At 36.6% G+C, this 19,993-nt stretch overlaps 2 protein-coding genes across 4 annotated transcripts in view; one reads left to right on the forward strand and one right to left on the reverse strand.

Moving 5' to 3' along the window:
• LOC109101658 (INSYN2B protein-like) overlaps positions 1-19,681 on the forward strand; it is a 20,739-nt gene extending 1,058 nt beyond the window's left edge. The window contains exons 2-5 of one of the 2 annotated variants that reach the window (XR_006161612.1): positions 9,143-10,701; positions 11,741-11,815; positions 16,954-17,055; positions 18,732-18,814. Coding sequence is in view for 1 of the 2 variants with exons in the window: in XM_019115053.2 (XP_018970598.1) it covers positions 9,365-10,701; positions 11,741-11,815; positions 18,732-18,900 (1,581 nt within the window). In the remaining variant the exon portion in view is untranslated. Of the gene's footprint in view, positions 1-9,142; positions 10,702-11,740; positions 11,816-16,953; positions 17,056-18,731 lie in introns of both variants that reach the window. The other variant, XM_019115053.2, reaches the window with a different exon arrangement.
• The window catches only part of LOC109101972 (dedicator of cytokinesis protein 2), a 92,836-nt gene that overhangs the window by 26,405 nt on the left and 46,438 nt on the right, over positions 1-19,993 (reverse strand). The gene's annotated exons all lie outside the window — the stretch shown is intronic.

A 19,993-nucleotide genomic window follows, 5' to 3' on the forward strand; every position in this document is an offset into this window, starting at 1 on the left:
ATTTTAAGTAAAAAAATGTTACAAATAATTACAAAAGAAAGAAAGAAAGAAAGAAAGAAAGAAAGAAAGAAAAAGAAAGAAAGAAAGAAAGAAAAAGAATAAAAGAAAGAAAGAAAAAGAAAGAAAGAAAGAAAGAAAAAGAAAGAAAGAAATACTCCAATTATTTTATTAACACAAAAAAAAAAAAAATGACAGTGTACACATCTAAATGTCATGTCTAAATGTAAATGTATTGACTCACACATGTCGTTCCAAACCTGTGTGACTTACTTTCTTCTGTGGAACATAAAAGAAGGTATTTTGGAGAATTTTGGGAGTCAAACAACAATGAATGCCAGTGACTTTCACTGCACTGCAAAAAGTGTTAACTTAATGATAACATCTAAATTAAGTGTGTGTGTGTGTGTGTGTGTGTGTGTGTGTGTGTGTGTGTGTGTGTGTGTGTGTGTGTGTGTGTGTGTGTGTGTGTGTGTGAGAGTGATTCAGAAAAAATATGTCTCAAAATTGATTTCATGCTGAAGAAATCTAAACACAGATGAAAACACTGAGAAACAGTGAGACACACGACACACACACTTGAACACAATATGAATAAGGGATGTAAGTCAAAAAGTAAAACAGACAGACAGACAGTCAGCAAGAGATAAACACCAAAGAGAGGGATGGACGAAAGACAAGAAAACAAATAGACAGTGACAGCAGAAGAAAGAGGAGAAGAGACAAATGAACAGAAAGACAGGAGACAGACGGGTATTAAAGAGATGGGCCTGAACCTCTGAATGAGGTGAATCTCCAGACACCTGTCAAGATGATGTCCAGCTCATATTTCACCTCAGAATCAAAGGGAAAGAGTAAGAAATGTCTGACATGATGAAATTAAGTCTAGATTTTAAGTTTTTTTTTATTTTATTTATTTTTTTTTTATTGTCACTTTATAAGTTTTTTTTTTATAATTAAATAAATAGTAAATTACATTAACATCAAATTCTCATTACTGTAATGCACAACAATCCCATTCTTAATGACATCAATTATTATTCAGATTGTAAAATCTTTGTGTCTTGATAGAATTTGTTGTAGTGATATAAATGAATGAACAAACAAACAAATAATAATAAAAAAAAAAACAGGACAAGAAGCTTGAAAAATATATATTTATCAAAAGTTTGGGATCTGATATTTTGGGGTCTGGAGATTTTTTTTTTCTTTTTAAGAATTTTTTATTCAACAGAGATGCATGAAATTGATCAAAAGTGACAGTAAAGACATTTATTACATGGCTCTGTGGAATATTTGATTCTGATTGGTCAATCGCGACATTCCGAGCTATGTTATCCCTGGATATCAACCTGTAAAAGCTAATAACACAGGCTCAGCCGGGTAACAGCAGTCGGCGCTGTACTCTTGCTTGAACTATTTTTGTTCTTGGTGGAAGCTCTGCGTTTGTTTAGCTAATAAGACATTAAAACTTGATTCAAAATGGTGTACAACTGTTTAATTATCATGGACTCTCTCTCGTTTCATACAAACCCAGTTGCAGCCATTTTGCTATGATTGTTTTGTAATGGATTATAAGAGAACTAACAAACTAGTAAGGTTTTAAAACATTTTCATCTTAATTCTTTTATTGCCTTAATTATTTTGTGGTGAAATGTTGTGTAATGCGTGGTTTGCCTGCACCCTTTCCCTTAAATGTCTGTTTAGTTTGAATTTGCCACTTGCTCACAACTGCTGTCTTCACGGAAGCTTTGTGTTCAAAAATTTCAACTCAAATCAATATTTTGCATCTAATTATTTACTTATGTGGCAAGTAGACGTGTTGGGGTCCTAAACACTCAGTTGGGGTTTATTCTGTGAGAACAACCGGTTGGATGTACATTATCCCTTACTTATAATGCTCTGAAAGATTCATATTTTGAATAAATGCTGTTCTTTTAAACTTTCAAAGAACCCTTTTTAAAAAATAAAAAATGATTTCTAAAGGATCATGATCACATGACACTAAAGACTGGATGATGCTGAAATGTTGTAATGATGCTGAAAAGTCAGTTTTGCATCAGAGGAATAAATTATATTTTAAAATATATTCACATAGAAAACAGTTATTTTGAATTGTAAAACTATTTAACAATATTGCTGTTTTTACTGTATTTTTGATTTTAAAAAAACAACAACAACAACAAAATCTAATGAGAATCATCGTTGATAATAATGAGAAACATAAAAACTCACAAGTGAAATGTCTGAATGCATTACAGTAATGAGAATTTAGGGGATTAATGGTCCTAAAAAATAATAATTTTAAAATAAATAAATTATTTTCCTTTGATTTTAGGATAAAATGTGACCTGGACATGATTTTGCGATTTACTCAGAGAAGACTGTATAAAATTAAATGAGTTTGAGAAAAAATGTGTCATCCTCCAAAAGAGGTGAAGACACAAATGTCAGCACGTTTGTGTCCTTCTGCAGACAAATGCACACTCCCTCTCTCTCTCACACAGTTTTTTTTTTTTTTAAAGCTGTTTTCTTTTTAAGCTGATAAATCTTTTAAGCTACCCTGATACTCTCACAGGCGCACGCACACACACACACATCTGATTGCTAAACACACTAATCACATGACCAGTTCTAAACACACACAAGTTCAGTAGACTGCATTGAGGCTCAATGAAACCATCTTTGCATGTGCTTTTGTTGGTTTACTAGTGCTGTTTAGTAAGTCAAGTATCATTATTAGGCATACTATTTCAACAGACCTCTAGAACTCAGTGTTAAAGTTAAGTGTCTTTGTCGTCCTGTAGAGTTTGTGCTCTTACCTCCCTGAACACTGTGACAACTACCCAAAACAACTTAGCAATCTTCTAACAATGCAATAGCAACAACCTGGAAACCATAGAGAACAATCTAGAAATTCTCTAAAAATGCCCTAGCAATTTCCTGGCAACCACCCAAAATACCCTAGCAACACAGCCTAACAACACCCTGGTAACCACCCAGTACAACCAAGCAACCCTTCAATGGCCAAGTAACTTACTGGCAACCACCCAAAACACCCCAGCAACCAGCTCAAACAGCTTAGCAACCTCCTAACAATGCCACAGCAACTCCCTGGCAACTACCCAGAACACACTTGCAACCCCCTAACAATGTCCTAGAAACTCTCTAGGAACCACACTGAACAACCCTTCTAACAGTGTATAGCAACTCCCTGACAACACCCAGAACATCCCAGCAACTCCTTGGCAACCACCCAGAATGTCCTAGCAACCTCCTACTAATGCCAACACTTCTAAAAGTACCCTAGCAACTGCCTGGCAACCACCCAGACACATTTGCAATCTCCCCCTAACAATGCCCTAGAAACTCTCTAGCAACCACTCTGAACAAAACTTATAACAATACACTTGCAACTCCCTGACACCCACCAGGATAGCCCAGCAACTCCTTGGCAACCACCCAGAATGCCCTAGCAACCTCCTACTAATGCCATAGCAACTCCCTGGCAACCACCCAAAACAAATTAACAACCCTCTAACAATGCACTTGTAACTCCCTGGCAACCATGAAGAACAACCTAGCAACTCTCTAACAGTGCCTCAGCAACCACCCAGAACAACCTAGCAACCCACGACAATGCCCTAGAACATGCAGTTTCTGTGTGTGTGTGTGTGTGTGTGTGTGTGTGTGTGTGTGTGTGTGTGTTACAGTACATGTGTCTGTATGAATTATGTGTGTAATATAACTCGCAGCGTTTTCCTCTCTCAGTGCATCTCAGAGGTGCTGTATGCTCTGACTGGTTAATATTGTATATCAGAGGCTTAAACACACTTGTCTGTATCTTGCTTTGTAACGTCTCCCAGAGCTTTGTTCAGTTTGATGCACTGAATTACATCATACCACTGGAAAGCATGAACTGCCAGCCAAACCAATCAAATCATCACAAAAAGGAGTTAAAAAAGAGCATGTTTGATGTAATTGTTTTTATTGGAATTTTGGAAAAAAGATTTGAAAATTTCTTCAAATCTCATTAGATCCCACTGAAAGCAGTTAAAGGCTCTAGATAATGAACAGACGACTGTCTGCTGGGAGTCACTGCACAGAATGAAGATATACTTTATAAACTACATCTTTCATTAAAACCGACACACCGGATCCATCTTGACTCTCTCTTTATGCTTATCCTGCCTGTTGTTTGTTGTTTTGATTAATTTCTGTGCACACGGGGTTCAAAATGACAATTCCTAATAAAACTTCAGCTTTGTTAAGTAAAAAAAAAAAAAAAATTAAGTAGCAACTAGATGACCATTCACTGAAGCAATGAGCTCAATACCTTCAGGACTATACCTCCTACCACTATAAGATCTAGTTGTGAGGTAAGGTTGAGCATCATTCAGAACTGAACTGAGAACGTGTTACAAATCCAATTCAAAAACTTTGAATTAAAATGGAATCGCAGTTGCAAACAGAATGCAGAAGCAGAATTAAAATGAATTGAAATAAAAAGAATCTTAATGCATTTTAGCAATAAAAGCAAAGATTGTCAAGAAAAACATTTAGAAAAAAGTTTTAAAACCCTCAATATTTTTAAGATTTAGAAAAAGAATGTCAGAAGAACAATACAATAGAACAATACATAAAACATTAAGTATGTAAAAAGATAGACAGACAGACAGACAGACAGACAGACAGACAGACAGACAGACAGACAGACAGATAGATAGATAGATAGATAGATAGATAGATAGATAGATAGATAGATAGATAGATAGATAGATAGATAGAACACTTCATTTCCCTGAACGCATCACCTGTGATGAATTTCTTTGAATTACTATTCAGTAAATTTCTCTTCCTGTCATTCCAGTTCAGCTTCCTAATATATTTCTGATATAAGTTCAGCAAAAATATATCAGGCAAAATATGGTTTTATGTCTGAGTAAATATTTATGGCCAGTAAACATACTTTCTTTGCTCCAGTGGCAGGTTTGACAAAAGCATAATTTTTTGGAAGGTGTGTGTGTGTTTTCAGGACAGTGTGGTTACGGGACGCTGCATCTGCGGCTCCTGAATATTCGAACGATGCACACACAGATGCCAGAGAGTATTAGATGAAGTGTGTGTGTGTGTGTGTGTGTGTGTGTGTGTGTGTGTGTGTGTGTGTGTGTGTGTGTGTGTGTGTGTGTGTGTGTGTGTGTGTGTGTGTGTGTGTGAATGATGACACAAGAGAGGCTCAGAAAGACAAAATCAAAGTCAGGAGTAACAGAGTGTGAAAGAGAAGAGAGAGAAGGAGTACAGGGCTTGACCGGAGTTGATGAAGAGATCTACTCTCAGTGTGTGTGTGTGTGTGTGTGTGTGTGTGTGTGTGTGTGTGTGTGTGTGTGTGTGTGTGTGTGTGTGGTGTGTGTGTGCTGGGTGAATGGTGTGTGTGTGATTAAAGTGGAACATCTACAGTAGCTGTGTCCTGATGAACCGTAACAAAGATCAACAAGAGACCTCAAGAACACAATACTCAAGGAGTGCTTGAGTGTGTGTGTGTGTGTGTGTGTGTGTGTGTGTGTGTGTGTGTGTGTGTGTGTGTGTGTGTGTGTGTGTGTGTGTGTGTGTGTGTGTGTGTGTGTGTTTGTGTGTGTGTGTGTGTGTGTGAAGACAAGGTGCCCTTACAGAAAAGCACTGTGGCCATACCATAATGATGTATCAGATGACACTATAAAAAACTACACTGTAAAACAAACAAACAAACAAACAAACAAACAAACAAAAACTATTAGTTATTGCAGAAGCCATTGGCAATAGCATTAAATACTAACAGACACTAACAGATCTTCTCCATTTAATTTTGTTCAAAAACACACTCACACAAAACACCTAGTTATAAATATTCTCTCTCCTAATAAAGTCTTTTCAAAGCATGATGGGAAATCTAGATTTCCTTTGCAAAATGTAAAAATATACACTGTTAGTTAAATACTAACTTCTTTTCATAATTGTTTTTTTTTTAATATTACACAAAAAAATATATTTTAAAATTGTACGTTAGTCAAACACAAATTTCTTAAAAAAAAAAAAAAAAAAACTTGTTATCTGATCCAATCCAAGGTCAAAAAGTGTCAAATCCAGCAGATCAATGAATCTTAATTCTTCTAAACACATCACAGAGCAAAGAGCCGTCCTGCAGCCCACACTCACCCGCTCCAGAGGATTCAGAGACGGCAGACATGAAAGAAGAGAGGAGGAGATTTGGCTTCAGATGTCTCTAACAGTTTACGAAAACAATCTTAATGAACGTAACGGCTGGGACGCAGGAAGAACTGCACATGTTCAGTCAAATATTCCAAACTAACTTCAGTTACTCACTTAATTAAACACAGACACTTTGTTCTTTATTAGGCCTGTGTGTGTGTGTGTGTGTGTGTGTGTGTGTGTGTGTGTGTGTGTGTGTGTGTGTGTGTGTGTGTGTGTGTGTGTGTGTGTGTGTGTGTGTGTGTGTGTGTGCATGAAATAAATGAGTAGTGTTGTATGATAATGTTCATCTGTTTGAGGCTAATAGGGGTCATTAGCATTTTTGACCAACAATACTCTTCTCTCTCTCTCTCTCTCTCTCTCTCTCACACACACACACACACACACACACACACACACACACACACACACACACACACACACACACACACACACACACACACAAAGTACTTTCCACAATGCTAAAGAATTAAATAAACAAACTATTATTTACAGTGTTATTTATTTATTTATTTATTTTTTAAATCAAAAGATGATTGGAATGCATTTTACAAGAAAAAAATCTGTAAATTTCACATTTAATTTAATTAAAATGTGTTACTTGATTTCTTTGTAATTTCTTTGTGAAATTTACTAGCAATTTCTCAGTTATATTTTTTTCAATGTAGATTCTACACTATGTCCTTCAGTGTAAGAAACTTAAATTTCATGAAAAGTAGGTAATTTTAAAAGCATCAAATATTGGTCTATTAAGGGTTATTCTGGACTGTCCCTCTTCTAACTAATCTATAATGGCTTTTCATAAGCAGTTTTGGATTTAAGAGTAACTTTTAAATAAGTCATATAAGGTCTGTGGTTAATGTTATTTCAAGAGACTTTATATTTTTTTCTAAAACTTAAAGTACATTTCAGTAGTGATTTAACATGCATATAAACTTACTTTTTTATAGCGTTAGTTCTTAACGATGCAGAACAAAACAGAAAATTTAAATTAAAGTACAGTTAAGTTTATCTATCTACTTTTTATTAAATATTTATTTCCATTAAAGTTTTAGTTAAAGTTAAACTATATTAAAATAAGAAATGTTGCCTTGACAACTAGCTGAAATATTTATTTCAAATGCATTTATTTAATTAAATATTTATTTATATATTATTTCAGTTAACGTTTATTTTATGGTTTTTATTTATTTATTTATTTTGTTAACTATAATAACCCTGGGGCTAAGAACCTCTTTTACCTGACCATTTGCTGAAAATAATAATACTTAAGTAATAAATAGCCCTATTTTGTTCCCTATTCATAGAAAGTGCAAGTAACACACACACAGTGTCTGGGTCAGAGGAGACAGGCAGCTTTGAGGCGGTCTCATAAAAGAAAAGAAGCTTAACAGAGAACAAGATATGAACTACAAGACACACAGAGAGCTTATCAAAGAGCAAAAGAAAGGAAGATGAACACTTAAGATGAGGAAGAGATTACAGAGGAATAGTGATAATAATAGGCCCTTCAGGAAGAGAACCATCGAGAGAGAGCGAGACTTTAATCAGCTGCATGTGACATATGGGGGATTTTGTTAACCCTTTTTAATATTCGTAATAGTCGTGTTGGGTTATTGGAGTCTCTGAGCATAAGATGGACGTGAACTTTAAGAGTGTCTCTCTGCTTTCTCCTGTTGACTAGCATTCTTGATTAGAGACATACACGTGTTGGAAACTCGTTGTGGTTACTATTCAAAAGTTTAGATGTTTTCAAAAAAAAAAAAAAAAAAAACAAGTAACAAGCTGCTCTTTCCAACCAGTATTATAATGATAAATGGTTTTGACACATATTGCACACACAGCTTTACAGTCAAATGAACTCAGTCAATAATCTATTGAGGTTGTTCCGAACCTGTATGATTTTCCATTGAGCACTGTTGAGCACAAAAGAAGATATTTGTAGAGTGTTAGTAATCAAACAGTTGACGGTAGCCATTGACTTCCACAGTATTTGTATTTCCATACTACGGAAGTTAATGCTACCGTCAACTGTTTGGTTACCAACATTCTTCTTTTGTGTGTGAACCATCCCTTTAACTGCTTTCTGAGTAGCTTAAAGGTGGGGTAAGTGATTTCTGGTAGCCAATGTTGATGTTTCAAATCACCAGAACAAACACGCCCCTACCCCAAAAGGGTCTCGCCACTATTTTGATAGCTCCGCCCCACACATACGTACGCAACCCAGGCAACGATTATGGAATCTGCTGTATTATTGTCTGCTGTATTTAACATATTATCTTTCTTTTCAGACAGACTTTGGGAGCTGATGGTTGAAACAGGCAGTGGAGGAGGTTTAGACGCTCCAGGCTTATAGTGTGTTTATCATAGCTGAAGGGAATGACAATATGACTGACTGAAAGAACAAACAAGCAAACATGACACACGAGCATATTCAAGCAAAAGCCAGCAAATATTAGTTCTGTGAAACAAAGCAAAACCAATGTTACTCGCCTATCGAGAAGAAACAAAGCAGCCTCGGTGTCCGATCGCAGGCCTTCCTGCTCCTTGAGTTCTCTCCGGTGCTGGAAAGCTGATCCGAAATTTACAATGGTCTTGCCTATTCGTAAGCCTTCTTTTGTTCTGCAAACGTTTACCTCTTTTGTTTTTTAATCACCATCTCTATCTCTCTGTCATCGCTCGGCTCGGCTAATGTCCGTTCCGTGGTCCCTGAGTGCTCCCTCGTCCCCATCATTAGTAGACATGTAGCCAGTCAACCTTACTGCTGACTGGCTACGAGTTTGTTTTGGTACTCGGCCTGACTCAGTTTTTGAAAAAAATACATACCCTACCTTTAAAAAGCTGCAGCACATGCTCATTCAGTCTAATGTATTTTACACACATCTTTTTTCTTTCTCAGTCAGGTACACGACAAACTTGGAGACAAAGTGACACTGGATTAACACCTACACTGACGTGAAAAATGGATTTCTGACCAATGCGATTATTTCTAATGCTGTGGAATAAAATTTCCCAAAACACACCATGGAATAATTATCTTTGTTTTAGATAGTATGCTTACAAACAAAGGCTACACCTCCTACAGTTCCTCCTCAGGGGGCTGAGCCAATCAGCAGAGGTTATGGGCAGAAGGGCAGCTGACACGTCCAATGCAGTGCCAGCTCTAGAAGTGCCTCTAGCTGGTGGGCGGGCCGTCCTGTCTCAAAAATGGGGCCCTTTGTGCAGTGTTGGTGTCCAAACGTCGCCAGGCCTCCGCTCACTTCCATCATTGAAGAAGAAGACTCAAATGGTCAGTACGTCCAACGGACCAACTGCCGAAACCATGTCGCTGGATCGGGCGAGGCGTTTTGAAGTTAACGGAGGGCACGTTGTCAAGGCGGCGTCCAGGAACCATGTTGCACAGGACAGGACGTCCCAGGAGAGTGAGGTGTACTGTCAAATCAAAGCCAATCCAAACCAATTCAGGCCAAGAGGGAGTTTAAAAAGAACCCCTCGGTATGTTAATGGAAGTATTGTTGCGTCTGAGGTGGTGGGCGGAGTTTGCAGTGAAGGGGTGGAGTCTGAGGAAGCGAGACGTCAGAGTCAAACAATGACACATGAATGTAGGCGAGGTCAGTTGCTGAAAGGAGAGGCATCCAGGCCGGCCGCCAGCTCATACACCACGCCCCCTCGCCCATGTCGCATGATGACGTCATCACCCAGACTGTGTGCCAGCTGTGGGCGGAGGCAGTCTCAAGCCCCACCCTGCATAACACCTGCTTGTCGCAAACGTGCAGCCAGTCAGGTTCAAGCGAGCATGACGCTTCCGCCTCCGCCGAGGAAAGGCTGTTCGCCTGGCTTGCAGAAACAAAACTCCACGGTTGCACAGCCAACGTACGCGCAAATTCCCAATCACACAATGCAAAATGCATGCTCCACCCCCTTACAATCCCACAAAAAAGATCCAAAAACAGAAGCATTTACACAGTCTGAAAAGGCCAAAAACGACTTAACAACGCAACACACGCAAATACGAGTCAAAACAGAATCAACCACACAACATGCATCGCAAGACACAAAGAACAAGTGTACGACCACGCAAAAGCACAAATCCGCCACGTTTAAACCGATTGGCTGTGAGTCCCAAGCCACACCCACTCCTCCACCCAAGCAAGACTTGAAACCAATACAAGTCAAATGTAAACCAGCACCTCCAGAGCTTCTGATTGGCTCAGGGGCGGGGCCTAAACCACAACCCCCGCCCACCCCTCCACCAGAACCTGAAACTGAGACGGAAACGGACTCTAAAGACACTCATCCACCTCCAACAGATGATATCCCACAATGCAATGGTGCACCTGGCGTTCTACATGGACTGCTGCAGAATGTAGAAGAAAACCTGCTGTATAATCAGGAAAAGATCAAAGTCCTTCTCAATGTCATTCAGGACCTGGAGAGGAACAAAGCAATGAGAGAAGGGTGAGTGAGAGTGAGAGATTAAGGCTCTGGAGTTCATGAAAGAGTGTTTGATTTGTGATTCCACACTTCCATCCTACCATAATTCCCCTGGTAACTGATGCATCCTGCGGCAATGCCTCGGGAATCTTGATCATCAATGGGACATCGACCCCCTACCACTCCCAGACTCTCTCTCTCTCTCTCTCTCTCTCTCTCTCTCTCTCTCTCTCTCTCACACACACATCTGATGTCTTATTTCTGTCTCATCGTCACTGCTACACCTCCTAACGCATTTACACCCTTTCTCTTAATCTCTTAAGAGTTTTCCTCTCTTTGTTCTCCTCCATCCACACACACATGGTTTCATCAGAACTCTGCTTTGATTGAAAGCTCAGATCTGTCAGGATCGATCAGGAAACTGACTGTGTTGTATGTTTTAAAGTGTTCATTTTCATTACATATTCAAGGACATTCAATAGAGGTCTGTATGCCTGTGGGATTCCCGCTGGCCTTGATTTTATTTGTTGTGACACAGGACAAAATTTCTGAGATGTAGAAAAACTCTATACAAGTTTCTATATGCAGATACGTATTTGCATTACAAAATAGGTCTGGAACAACATTTCCAGCACTTTCAATTCATGAGAAAGCAATCGTTCAATGGAAAAACAAAAAGATAAAATTCATAATATAAATATAAATACACACAAACTGGACTGAAGCTTAATAACAAAATCTTTAACAATGAAAGCACAGGCTAAAATAAAGCATCTGTGATATTATTGAAAAGAAGACACTTCTTTTTGTAATACCTGGAAATAAACAAAAATGCAGACGTGTGTAGGAAGAAAATCATTGTGGGTGGTAGTGGGATGGAAAAGAACAGACCTCTAACTCAATGCTCTGTGTGCATGTTTCACATGTGTAAAAGTGTGTGTGTGTGTGTGTGTGTGTGTGTGTGTGTGTGTGTGTGAGTGTGTGTGTGAGTGTGTGTGTGTGTGTGTGTGTGTGTGTGTGTGTGTGTGTGTGCGCCGATCCTCATACTTTTTTGTTTTTTCAGCCGTTGTTCTTACAGAACAGGCCAGGACATCAACAACTGCTCAACCTGCCAGAAAACAGCCTGCATCATATACAGGTAACATGAGTACAGCAGTCCACTTATGTCATTCATGTCATATTTTTGCCTTTTATGACCATTTTCCTCCCTGTCCAAGCCTTACAATTAAACAGGCTGATTTTGCTACTGTACTATATGCAAAGCAAATTACCTCCGTTGTAAAAGGCTAACCTTCACATTAACAATGAAAACGGTACCATAAAGTCAAACATGAAAACACATTAATTGCATGACTTTTATCATCATCAAGCATTCCACACTAATCAAATCCCAGTAACAACCACATGCAAAAATGCCAAAATGGAGCCTTCTTTAATTTTGTGAATTTTATTTATTTTATTTTTTTTTGAGTGGTGTTTTTGCTATTATGTCGGTTAGAGGCTGAAAAAACCTCACTTTACACTGTGACTCTTCAGACTTTCAGCAACAGCTCTCAACACTGCACAGGGAGCATTAGCGGGTGTCACACAGGACACGCTGTGCTAAAAAAAACAGGTCGACGATGCCTGAATAGAGCAGAACACAGGAGTCTAAAAGCCATGTTAAAAATGCAACACTCATGCAGAGAGATGCAATGCAACATCTGAGACATCAGTCTGATGCATATGTACTGTACATACTATAGACCAACTATTAAAAACATAAGACCAGAATTTGCTCCATCAGAGTCTTGTACTGTGAATGTCAGACTTGGTCTACATAGAATTTAACCCTGTAAAGCCTGACTAATGAAATACATATATAAATTTTGAATTGGAACAGTTAGTTGATCCTTTACATAAAATATTTGTTGACTATCATATTTGATCAGGTTTTTATGGCTCATATAGTATGATATAGTAAGAATATGGAGAAAAACAGCTCAGTTTTATTCAGAGAAACAAAAATAAGCAATTTGGTGCAGATTCTGATATTTATATGAACAAAAAGTGATGAAACTCTGATGCTTCTAATGTAAATAAATGAGATCTTTATAAAAAAATATATAAAATTAAAATTATATAAATATCATTCGCCATTCTATATCTCCAGTAATATGTCTTAGTGAGATGATATTTAAATGCTTAGTTTATGATCAAAACATATAATGCAATGCCAGACGATGATGATTGAGAGATTAACAAATGTTCCTCAAAAGCCTGATGACCATATCTGATACTCGTGATTTTTCAAAAAAATTATCAAGCAAAGCTAAGCCGCTTCAGTCCAGTAAGTGTTCAACTTGAAATATTACTAACAACATAAAAGTTATTCTAATAAATTTTAATTTATTAAAAATGAGCAAAGATTTCACAGCAAATAGACACGTGAAGCATGAGCTGAAGGTAGACGTTTGTGCAATTATACTCGAACTTTTACTTGCTAAAATACCTAAACTATCAAAGACGACAGAAGGCATGTAGTAGATTGAGTGGAACAGGTTTAACAGCGACGTTTTGGTCATGATGATCATTTAGAGGCCTTATTTGTGTATTAGATATTATACAGTAGGCTTCACAGGGTTAACATTCTACTCAAAAAAACAAGAAAGTCCATTTTCCATGACCCATTTAAAATATTATAAACAGAAATTCACTAGGAGACCATACCAATAATTTAAGAGTTGCATCAATATCCTATAGCAGATCAAAACATCCAACGGACAATAGAAACCTATGAGCATCTACTCTTTGCAGAAGAAACAGATTGTTTAAATCAAGCATCATCATTATTAATATTTATCATAGTTAGGGTTACACTTGCCTCAGATAAAAAGGAGAAATCTTTAAGCAGGCATTTAAGATGTGAGTGTGTTTTTGTAGGTGTGTGATGTATTTATTAGAGTCAGTTGGTTTGTATGTTTGTTATAATCGAGGGACCCTGAGCTCAAGCTCCCATTCAACCGTAATGAAGCCCATAGGGACACACACACACACACACACACATATTATAAAGCCAGAGAAAACTGGGAACCTGTGCGATATTTCCCCCTTGTGACACAAACACACACACGTTCAGCTAGCGCTGGATGAAATTCCCTCGACTCTATTATCTCCCTACCTTTTTTCTTGTTGGGATAAACAGGATCATTATTCCCATACTATGAAGAGCTAATCGCACTATAATGCATGTTTCCAGCACTCACACTGAGGTAAAGCCACAGGAATCAATTAAGAGAGATGGATTTCCCATTGAAGTTTAATCTCATGACAATACAGTCTGACAAAGCCAGGAACACATACACACACAGGTTCTGTTCCAAATGCTATCAAGGTGCTTCGCTGTCTCCATAGGCAGCTTCCTTCTAAGGCAACATCCTATGTAACTGATTTGGATAGGCAGAAACTCTGTGTCATACAAATAGTGCTCCTCATGTGAAATGCACAGTAGGCTTGACAAGTTTCTTTAATGCATGCGTTCATCTGTTCATGCATTCATCTTTTCTTTCATTCACACATTCATTCATTTGATCATGCATACATATATTTGTACACGCATGCATTTATTAATTTGCTTATGAGTTCATGCATTCAATCATGCATTCATGCTTTCATGTGTTCATTCATTAATGTGTTCGTTCATGCATTCAATCATTTGTTTGTGTTCATAAATTTGTTCATGTGTTTATTAATTTGTTTGTGCATGCATATATTTGTTCATGCATGGATAAATTTGTTCATGCATGCATTTGGGTGTGCATGCATTCGTTCATGGACTCATTCATTTGCTTATGTTCATAAATTTGTTCATGTGTTTATTAATTTGTTCATGCATGCATATATTTGTTCATGCATGCATTCAGGTGTGCATGCATTCGTTCATGGATTCATTCATTTGCTAATGTGTTCATGCATTCATTTATTTGCTTACGCATTTATGCTTTCATTCATACATTTATATGTTTGTTCATGCATTTGTGTATTCCTGCATCCGTTCATTCATTAGGTTATGTTTATGAATTCATTCATGCATGCATTCATTCATTAGTTTATGCATTCATGCATCTTTTTTTATGGACACTTAAACTATATCCTAAATGACTTGGCTCATTTCAAATGCAATAAGCATTAAGTTTAAGGTTTCATAAAAAAAAAAAAAAAAAAAAAAAAAAAAATGGTATCTTAAAGGAATACTCAATCCCAAAATGAAAATTTTGACATTAATCACTTTCCATGTCGTTCCAAACCCGTGAAAGCTCTGTGCGTATATGCTAAAAATGAAATTTTGTCAACTTTTCAGAGTACACTAGCATAAACATGATCTCAAAGCTAAAATAAATGGTCTAAAAGCTACAAAACTCTGGATTTTAAGCCATCTTTAAGACTCCAGAGCAACATCTAAGAAAAAAAAAAAAAAAAAAACCTTTGGGTTTGTGCTCATGAATGCAGTGTGATTTATAGTGCAAGATTTCCTTTGACTCATGATTTCTGGAAAATAGTATTGATGATTAAGATTTCTCCATGTCTGAAAGAGCATACTCCAGCTTTGAGCTTTCTGACTGAGTGAACTCCCTTCCCTCAAAAGATCCGTTCATCACAAATTCTGCTTCCATACTTCTTTATCTCTCTCTTTCTCCCTGTCTTGATGTCTCATCCTCTAGGGATGAAGAAATGTTGAGATTGGCTTGGTTATAGTGCTCTTTAAAATACAGAAATGCACACTTTTCTTCAACGTTTTCTTTGCCCATGCAAACCTCAGGAGGTTGCTCTGCAGTTACTAGACAGAGTCAAAAGAGTCTCTATGACCCTCTCAATGAATCATTTATGGCTTTATATTTTTGTCTTTGACATACATCTTCACAAACGTTACATGACAAAGAGTTAAAGGTCTCACTAACACAGAGTTTGACCAATAATAAAAGCGATGCAAACAATACTGATGACAGAAAAAAAAGCATAATCAATTGAACTGCTAAAAAAAAAAAAAAAAAAAAAAAAAAAAAAAAAAAAAAAATGAATTTGCATGGTGCACTGATCATATACATGTAAATGTGTCATCTGGATATGCAAATAAGAGACATCACCTAGCAATTTCTAGTGACAAATGACGCCCTCTGAAATGACAGCAACACTAAAAAACAGATTTACAGCTGGCAAAAACTGTTGAGTTTCAAATGCATTACAGAAATAACTAAATTTGCATTTCCTGAAGAAAACAGCAGTGCCTGCATGGCAACAAAAGAAGAGTTTGAGATTAAGGTTTCAGTTCTGCTTGTGAAATGCTGCATCATCGATGCTTTACTGCTATTGTGTGACACTTAGCATCACTTTTAATCTCAACTGAGCATCATCATATACAGTCTGTGCTGTATACTGCAGATGGTAAGCTTGTTTTCGCCATGGTCATTTCTTATCTCACAATTTGGACTTTTGCAATTCTGAGAAAAATCTGAATCGCAAGATAAAAAAGGCAGAATTATGAGAAATAATGTCAGAATTGTAAGCTATAAAGTCAGAATTGCGGGAACAAATATTGTGAAATGTTGACTAAGTTTTCATAGAAAAAGTCAGAATTTTAAGATAAAAAGTCTTTAAAAACTTAAAAAAAAAAAAAAAGTTTATTTTTTTTTTTTTGTGGCAGAAACAAAACACCAGAAATGTATGATATAAACTCAGAATTGTGAGATGTAAACTCCAAAATGTGAGATGTCAGCTTAGAATTGCGAGAAAAAAGTAAGAATTTTCAGTTCTCATAATTCCGACTTTTTGAAGTTTATATCTTGCAATTCTAAACTATGACAAAAATTTTTTTTATTGTTTTATAAAATGTCACAGTTTCCTTTATTTATTTATTTATTTATTTTTTTTTTTTTTTTTTATTTTTTCTGTAGCGGAAAAAAAGCTTCCATATTAAACAGATACAGTAAAAGCAATAACAAACATCACTATTCACTAGGCAAAGCAGTTGTAAGATGCCCAAATGCAATTCACTGTGAAATAATATAATGATTTAGAAAAGAAATGCAATAGCAAAATCCCTGTAGGACGGGTGTATTTTCTATACAATGTCCTACAACAAGCTGTTGGTGAACACACTTCGTTTATCTCTGTCCGTCATTATGGGGTTTGTTAACCTTCAGTATATTCTCTGTCAATCTGTATTGTTCTCTCATCCCTTTACCTCCATCTTTTGCTCATCACATTCCCTTTTTCTCTATTTCTCTCTAACTCACATAGTTGCTGGGAAATTGCAGGCAGGACTGTGGTTAAACTGTAAATAGAGGGCATAACCCCTCACACACACACACACATGCTGCTAGACTGCAGTCAGATGAAATGGTCAGTTTGATGCAGTTGTCATAATAGTTCATCTCAGCAACCTTGGCTCCAGAAGTATTTGTCTCATTCATTTATGCACTGGGATTTAAAAAATAAAATAAAATAATAACTCATCATAAAGAGCTTTAAATACTTGACCCAAACCAACCAGCTCAGAGATAAAGAAAAAATATTACGAACTTATATTACAAAATATTACAAAAAAAAAAAATATTGAAAATTGAAAATTGCATTGATTTCAAAGACTGTGCATTTAAACTCATGAAGCACTGTGAATGACAATTTTAAGTTGGTGTTGTCAGTAAGCTTTTTTTTTTTTTAAGAAAGAAATTAATATTTTTAGTCAGCAAGGATGCATTATCAAACATGAAAGTAAAGACATTTATAATGTTATAAAATAATTCAAATAAATGCTGCTCTTTTGAACTTGCTATCAAAGAATCCTGAATAAAGGATAAAAAAAAATGTATCACTGTTTCCACAATAATATGAAGATAATCAGAAATATTTCTTGAGCAGCAAAACAGAATATTAAAATGATTTCTGAAGAATCATATGACACTGAAGACTAGAGTAATGATGCTGAAAATTCAGCTTTGTTCACAGGAATTAATATATTTTAATATATATATATATTTAAATAAAAATATATTTCAATTTATTTAAAATTATTTCACAGTTTTACTGTTTTTACTGTATTTTTAATCAAATAAATGCAGCCTTGGTGAGCAATAGAGACTTCTTTCTAAAACATATGGTAGGTCTCTGAAATTGTGTGATTTTGGCTATTAAACATTATTTAAAAAAAGTCCCAGAGCAGAGCAGCTACAGTGATTTAACTTCAGAGCTCACAGTCAGTGTCTCTTGAAAGGTTTATACATTATCATTAAAAATCAATCTTTCTATGGAAATAAATGATTGAGACTTTTACATCCAGAACCCAACTGCTGCGCTGTGAAACTTGTAAGAAAATGAGATAAATGACGGACTGAGCAGAAGCAAACAGAGAGCGAGAAACACAGAAAGACTTTGAGGAATGTTTCTCCGTTTATGTTTCAGTTTGTCTTTAGTTTTCTTTGTTATTTTGACATGTCATATTGTATTAATGTTCATTTCTATTTCCGGATGAATGATCTGCCAGATGAAAAGGGTGTTTTTGTTTTCCTTTCTCTCTTACTTCAATCACACACTTTATTCACAGAAACAAGATATCAAATTTTTAGTTGTAATTACTGCTAATTATAGAAATTATTTCTCAATAACACAACTTCAGTATTATGAAAATTACTATCTTGTTTCCATATGTTTTAAAGTATCCTATATTTGCAACTTGCAGCATGCATTATTATGATCTTAAAACCAACAAGAAATTACATTCACAGAGCATGTAACTTCTGTAATTCTGACATATTTCTGAGTGAAACTGAATAATCAGTCAGAAATAATCTAACGTGATATGACTGCGAGAAATGTACTATGATATTATTTTTGTTCATGCTATGTGTTCAGTGCTTACAGACAAACTTAAAAACAAATTATATTTGGAAGAAAAAAAAAGCAAATATTATTTTCTTTAGAATTTTTGAGAAAACTATTCCTTTAATCTCTCATTGCATAATTAATACTATTTATTTTTATATTTAGTTTTACCCTAATATCTAGTTCTGTATTTCTAGTGTGGAGCACGACTTCCGAGTGCAGGAGGGACAATTTCAAAGCATTCTGGAAGCCTTGGATGAAACAGAGTACGATGTTCCCACCCCCGCCCCAAAGCCCGCCCACATACAACCTCGAACCAAGAGCCGCGTCAAGAAACTGCGAAAGAAGTGTTTCTGGTGGCTGTAGAGAACCATCTCCATGGAGATCTACCGCGGCTTAGATTGTATAATTACTTTCGTTGGCATTCATGGAAAATGCCACCAGCATTACCGCTGTCATAGAGAATGTCAGAAAATACAACTTTTGGACCACATGCTCCATAATACAGTCCAGCATAGAGGATTTGTTAAAACGTTGCTCCTACTGAACAGATTATGCTTTGAAATACTTGTTCCATTGTGACGAAATTCTCAAAGCCCAGGCTGAACCAAAGCTCATCTGCCATCCTGAAAACTTGAGGACAATTTAAAACCCAAGGAGACCCACAAGACCTCATGTCTAACCAGTCAATAAATCCCCTTCATAGTGTCTGACAGAGGCGGAATGCAGTCGATATTCCTCTGCGCTGACGGACGGAGTGTTATCCTGATGGAGATTCTCTGTCTCATCTCCTCATCACCGTTCTCTGACCTTTGGGTGTGGATGGCTTTCGTCCCCGACTAATGAATGTCTAATGCTCTGTTGCCAAACCTAGTGATCTGCCTACATACACAGCATTTTAAGTAACCGGTAGTTGAGCTCCCCATGCAAAGGCAGTTCCAAAATGGGCCGTCTCATAAGATACAACCACTCTGCATTGTCCTTAATGGTAACAAAATAGTTACACTTACTGTTTAAATGAATCGTTCACCCAAAAATTGAAATTTGCTGAAAATTAACTCACCCTCAGTCGATATAGATGAGGGTTTTTTTGTTTTTTGTTTTTTTCTCATGTAAACAGATTTGGAGAAATGTAGCATTACATCTCTTGCTCACCAGTGGATCCTCTGCAGTGAATGGGTGCCGTCAGAATGAGAGTGATAAATACATCACATTAATACACAAGTAATTCACAACACTCCAGTCCATTGATTAATGTATTGTGAAGAGAAAAGCTGTGTGTTTCTGAAAAACAAATCTATCATTAAGATGTTTTTTAACTTCCAGCCTCTGGTTCTGGCAATAATCTATAATAAGCTTTCTCCAGTGAAAAAGTCCATCCCCTGAAGAATACACCCATCAGAATACACCCACATAACTGTTTAGAACTGTTTTGGGCTGTGTTCGCTCGAAAACAGTG

This window comes from Cyprinus carpio, chromosome A14 (genome assembly GCF_018340385.1).
Source record: "Cyprinus carpio isolate SPL01 chromosome A14, ASM1834038v1, whole genome shotgun sequence".
Lineage (NCBI taxonomy): Eukaryota > Metazoa > Chordata > Actinopteri > Cypriniformes > Cyprinidae > Cyprinus > Cyprinus carpio.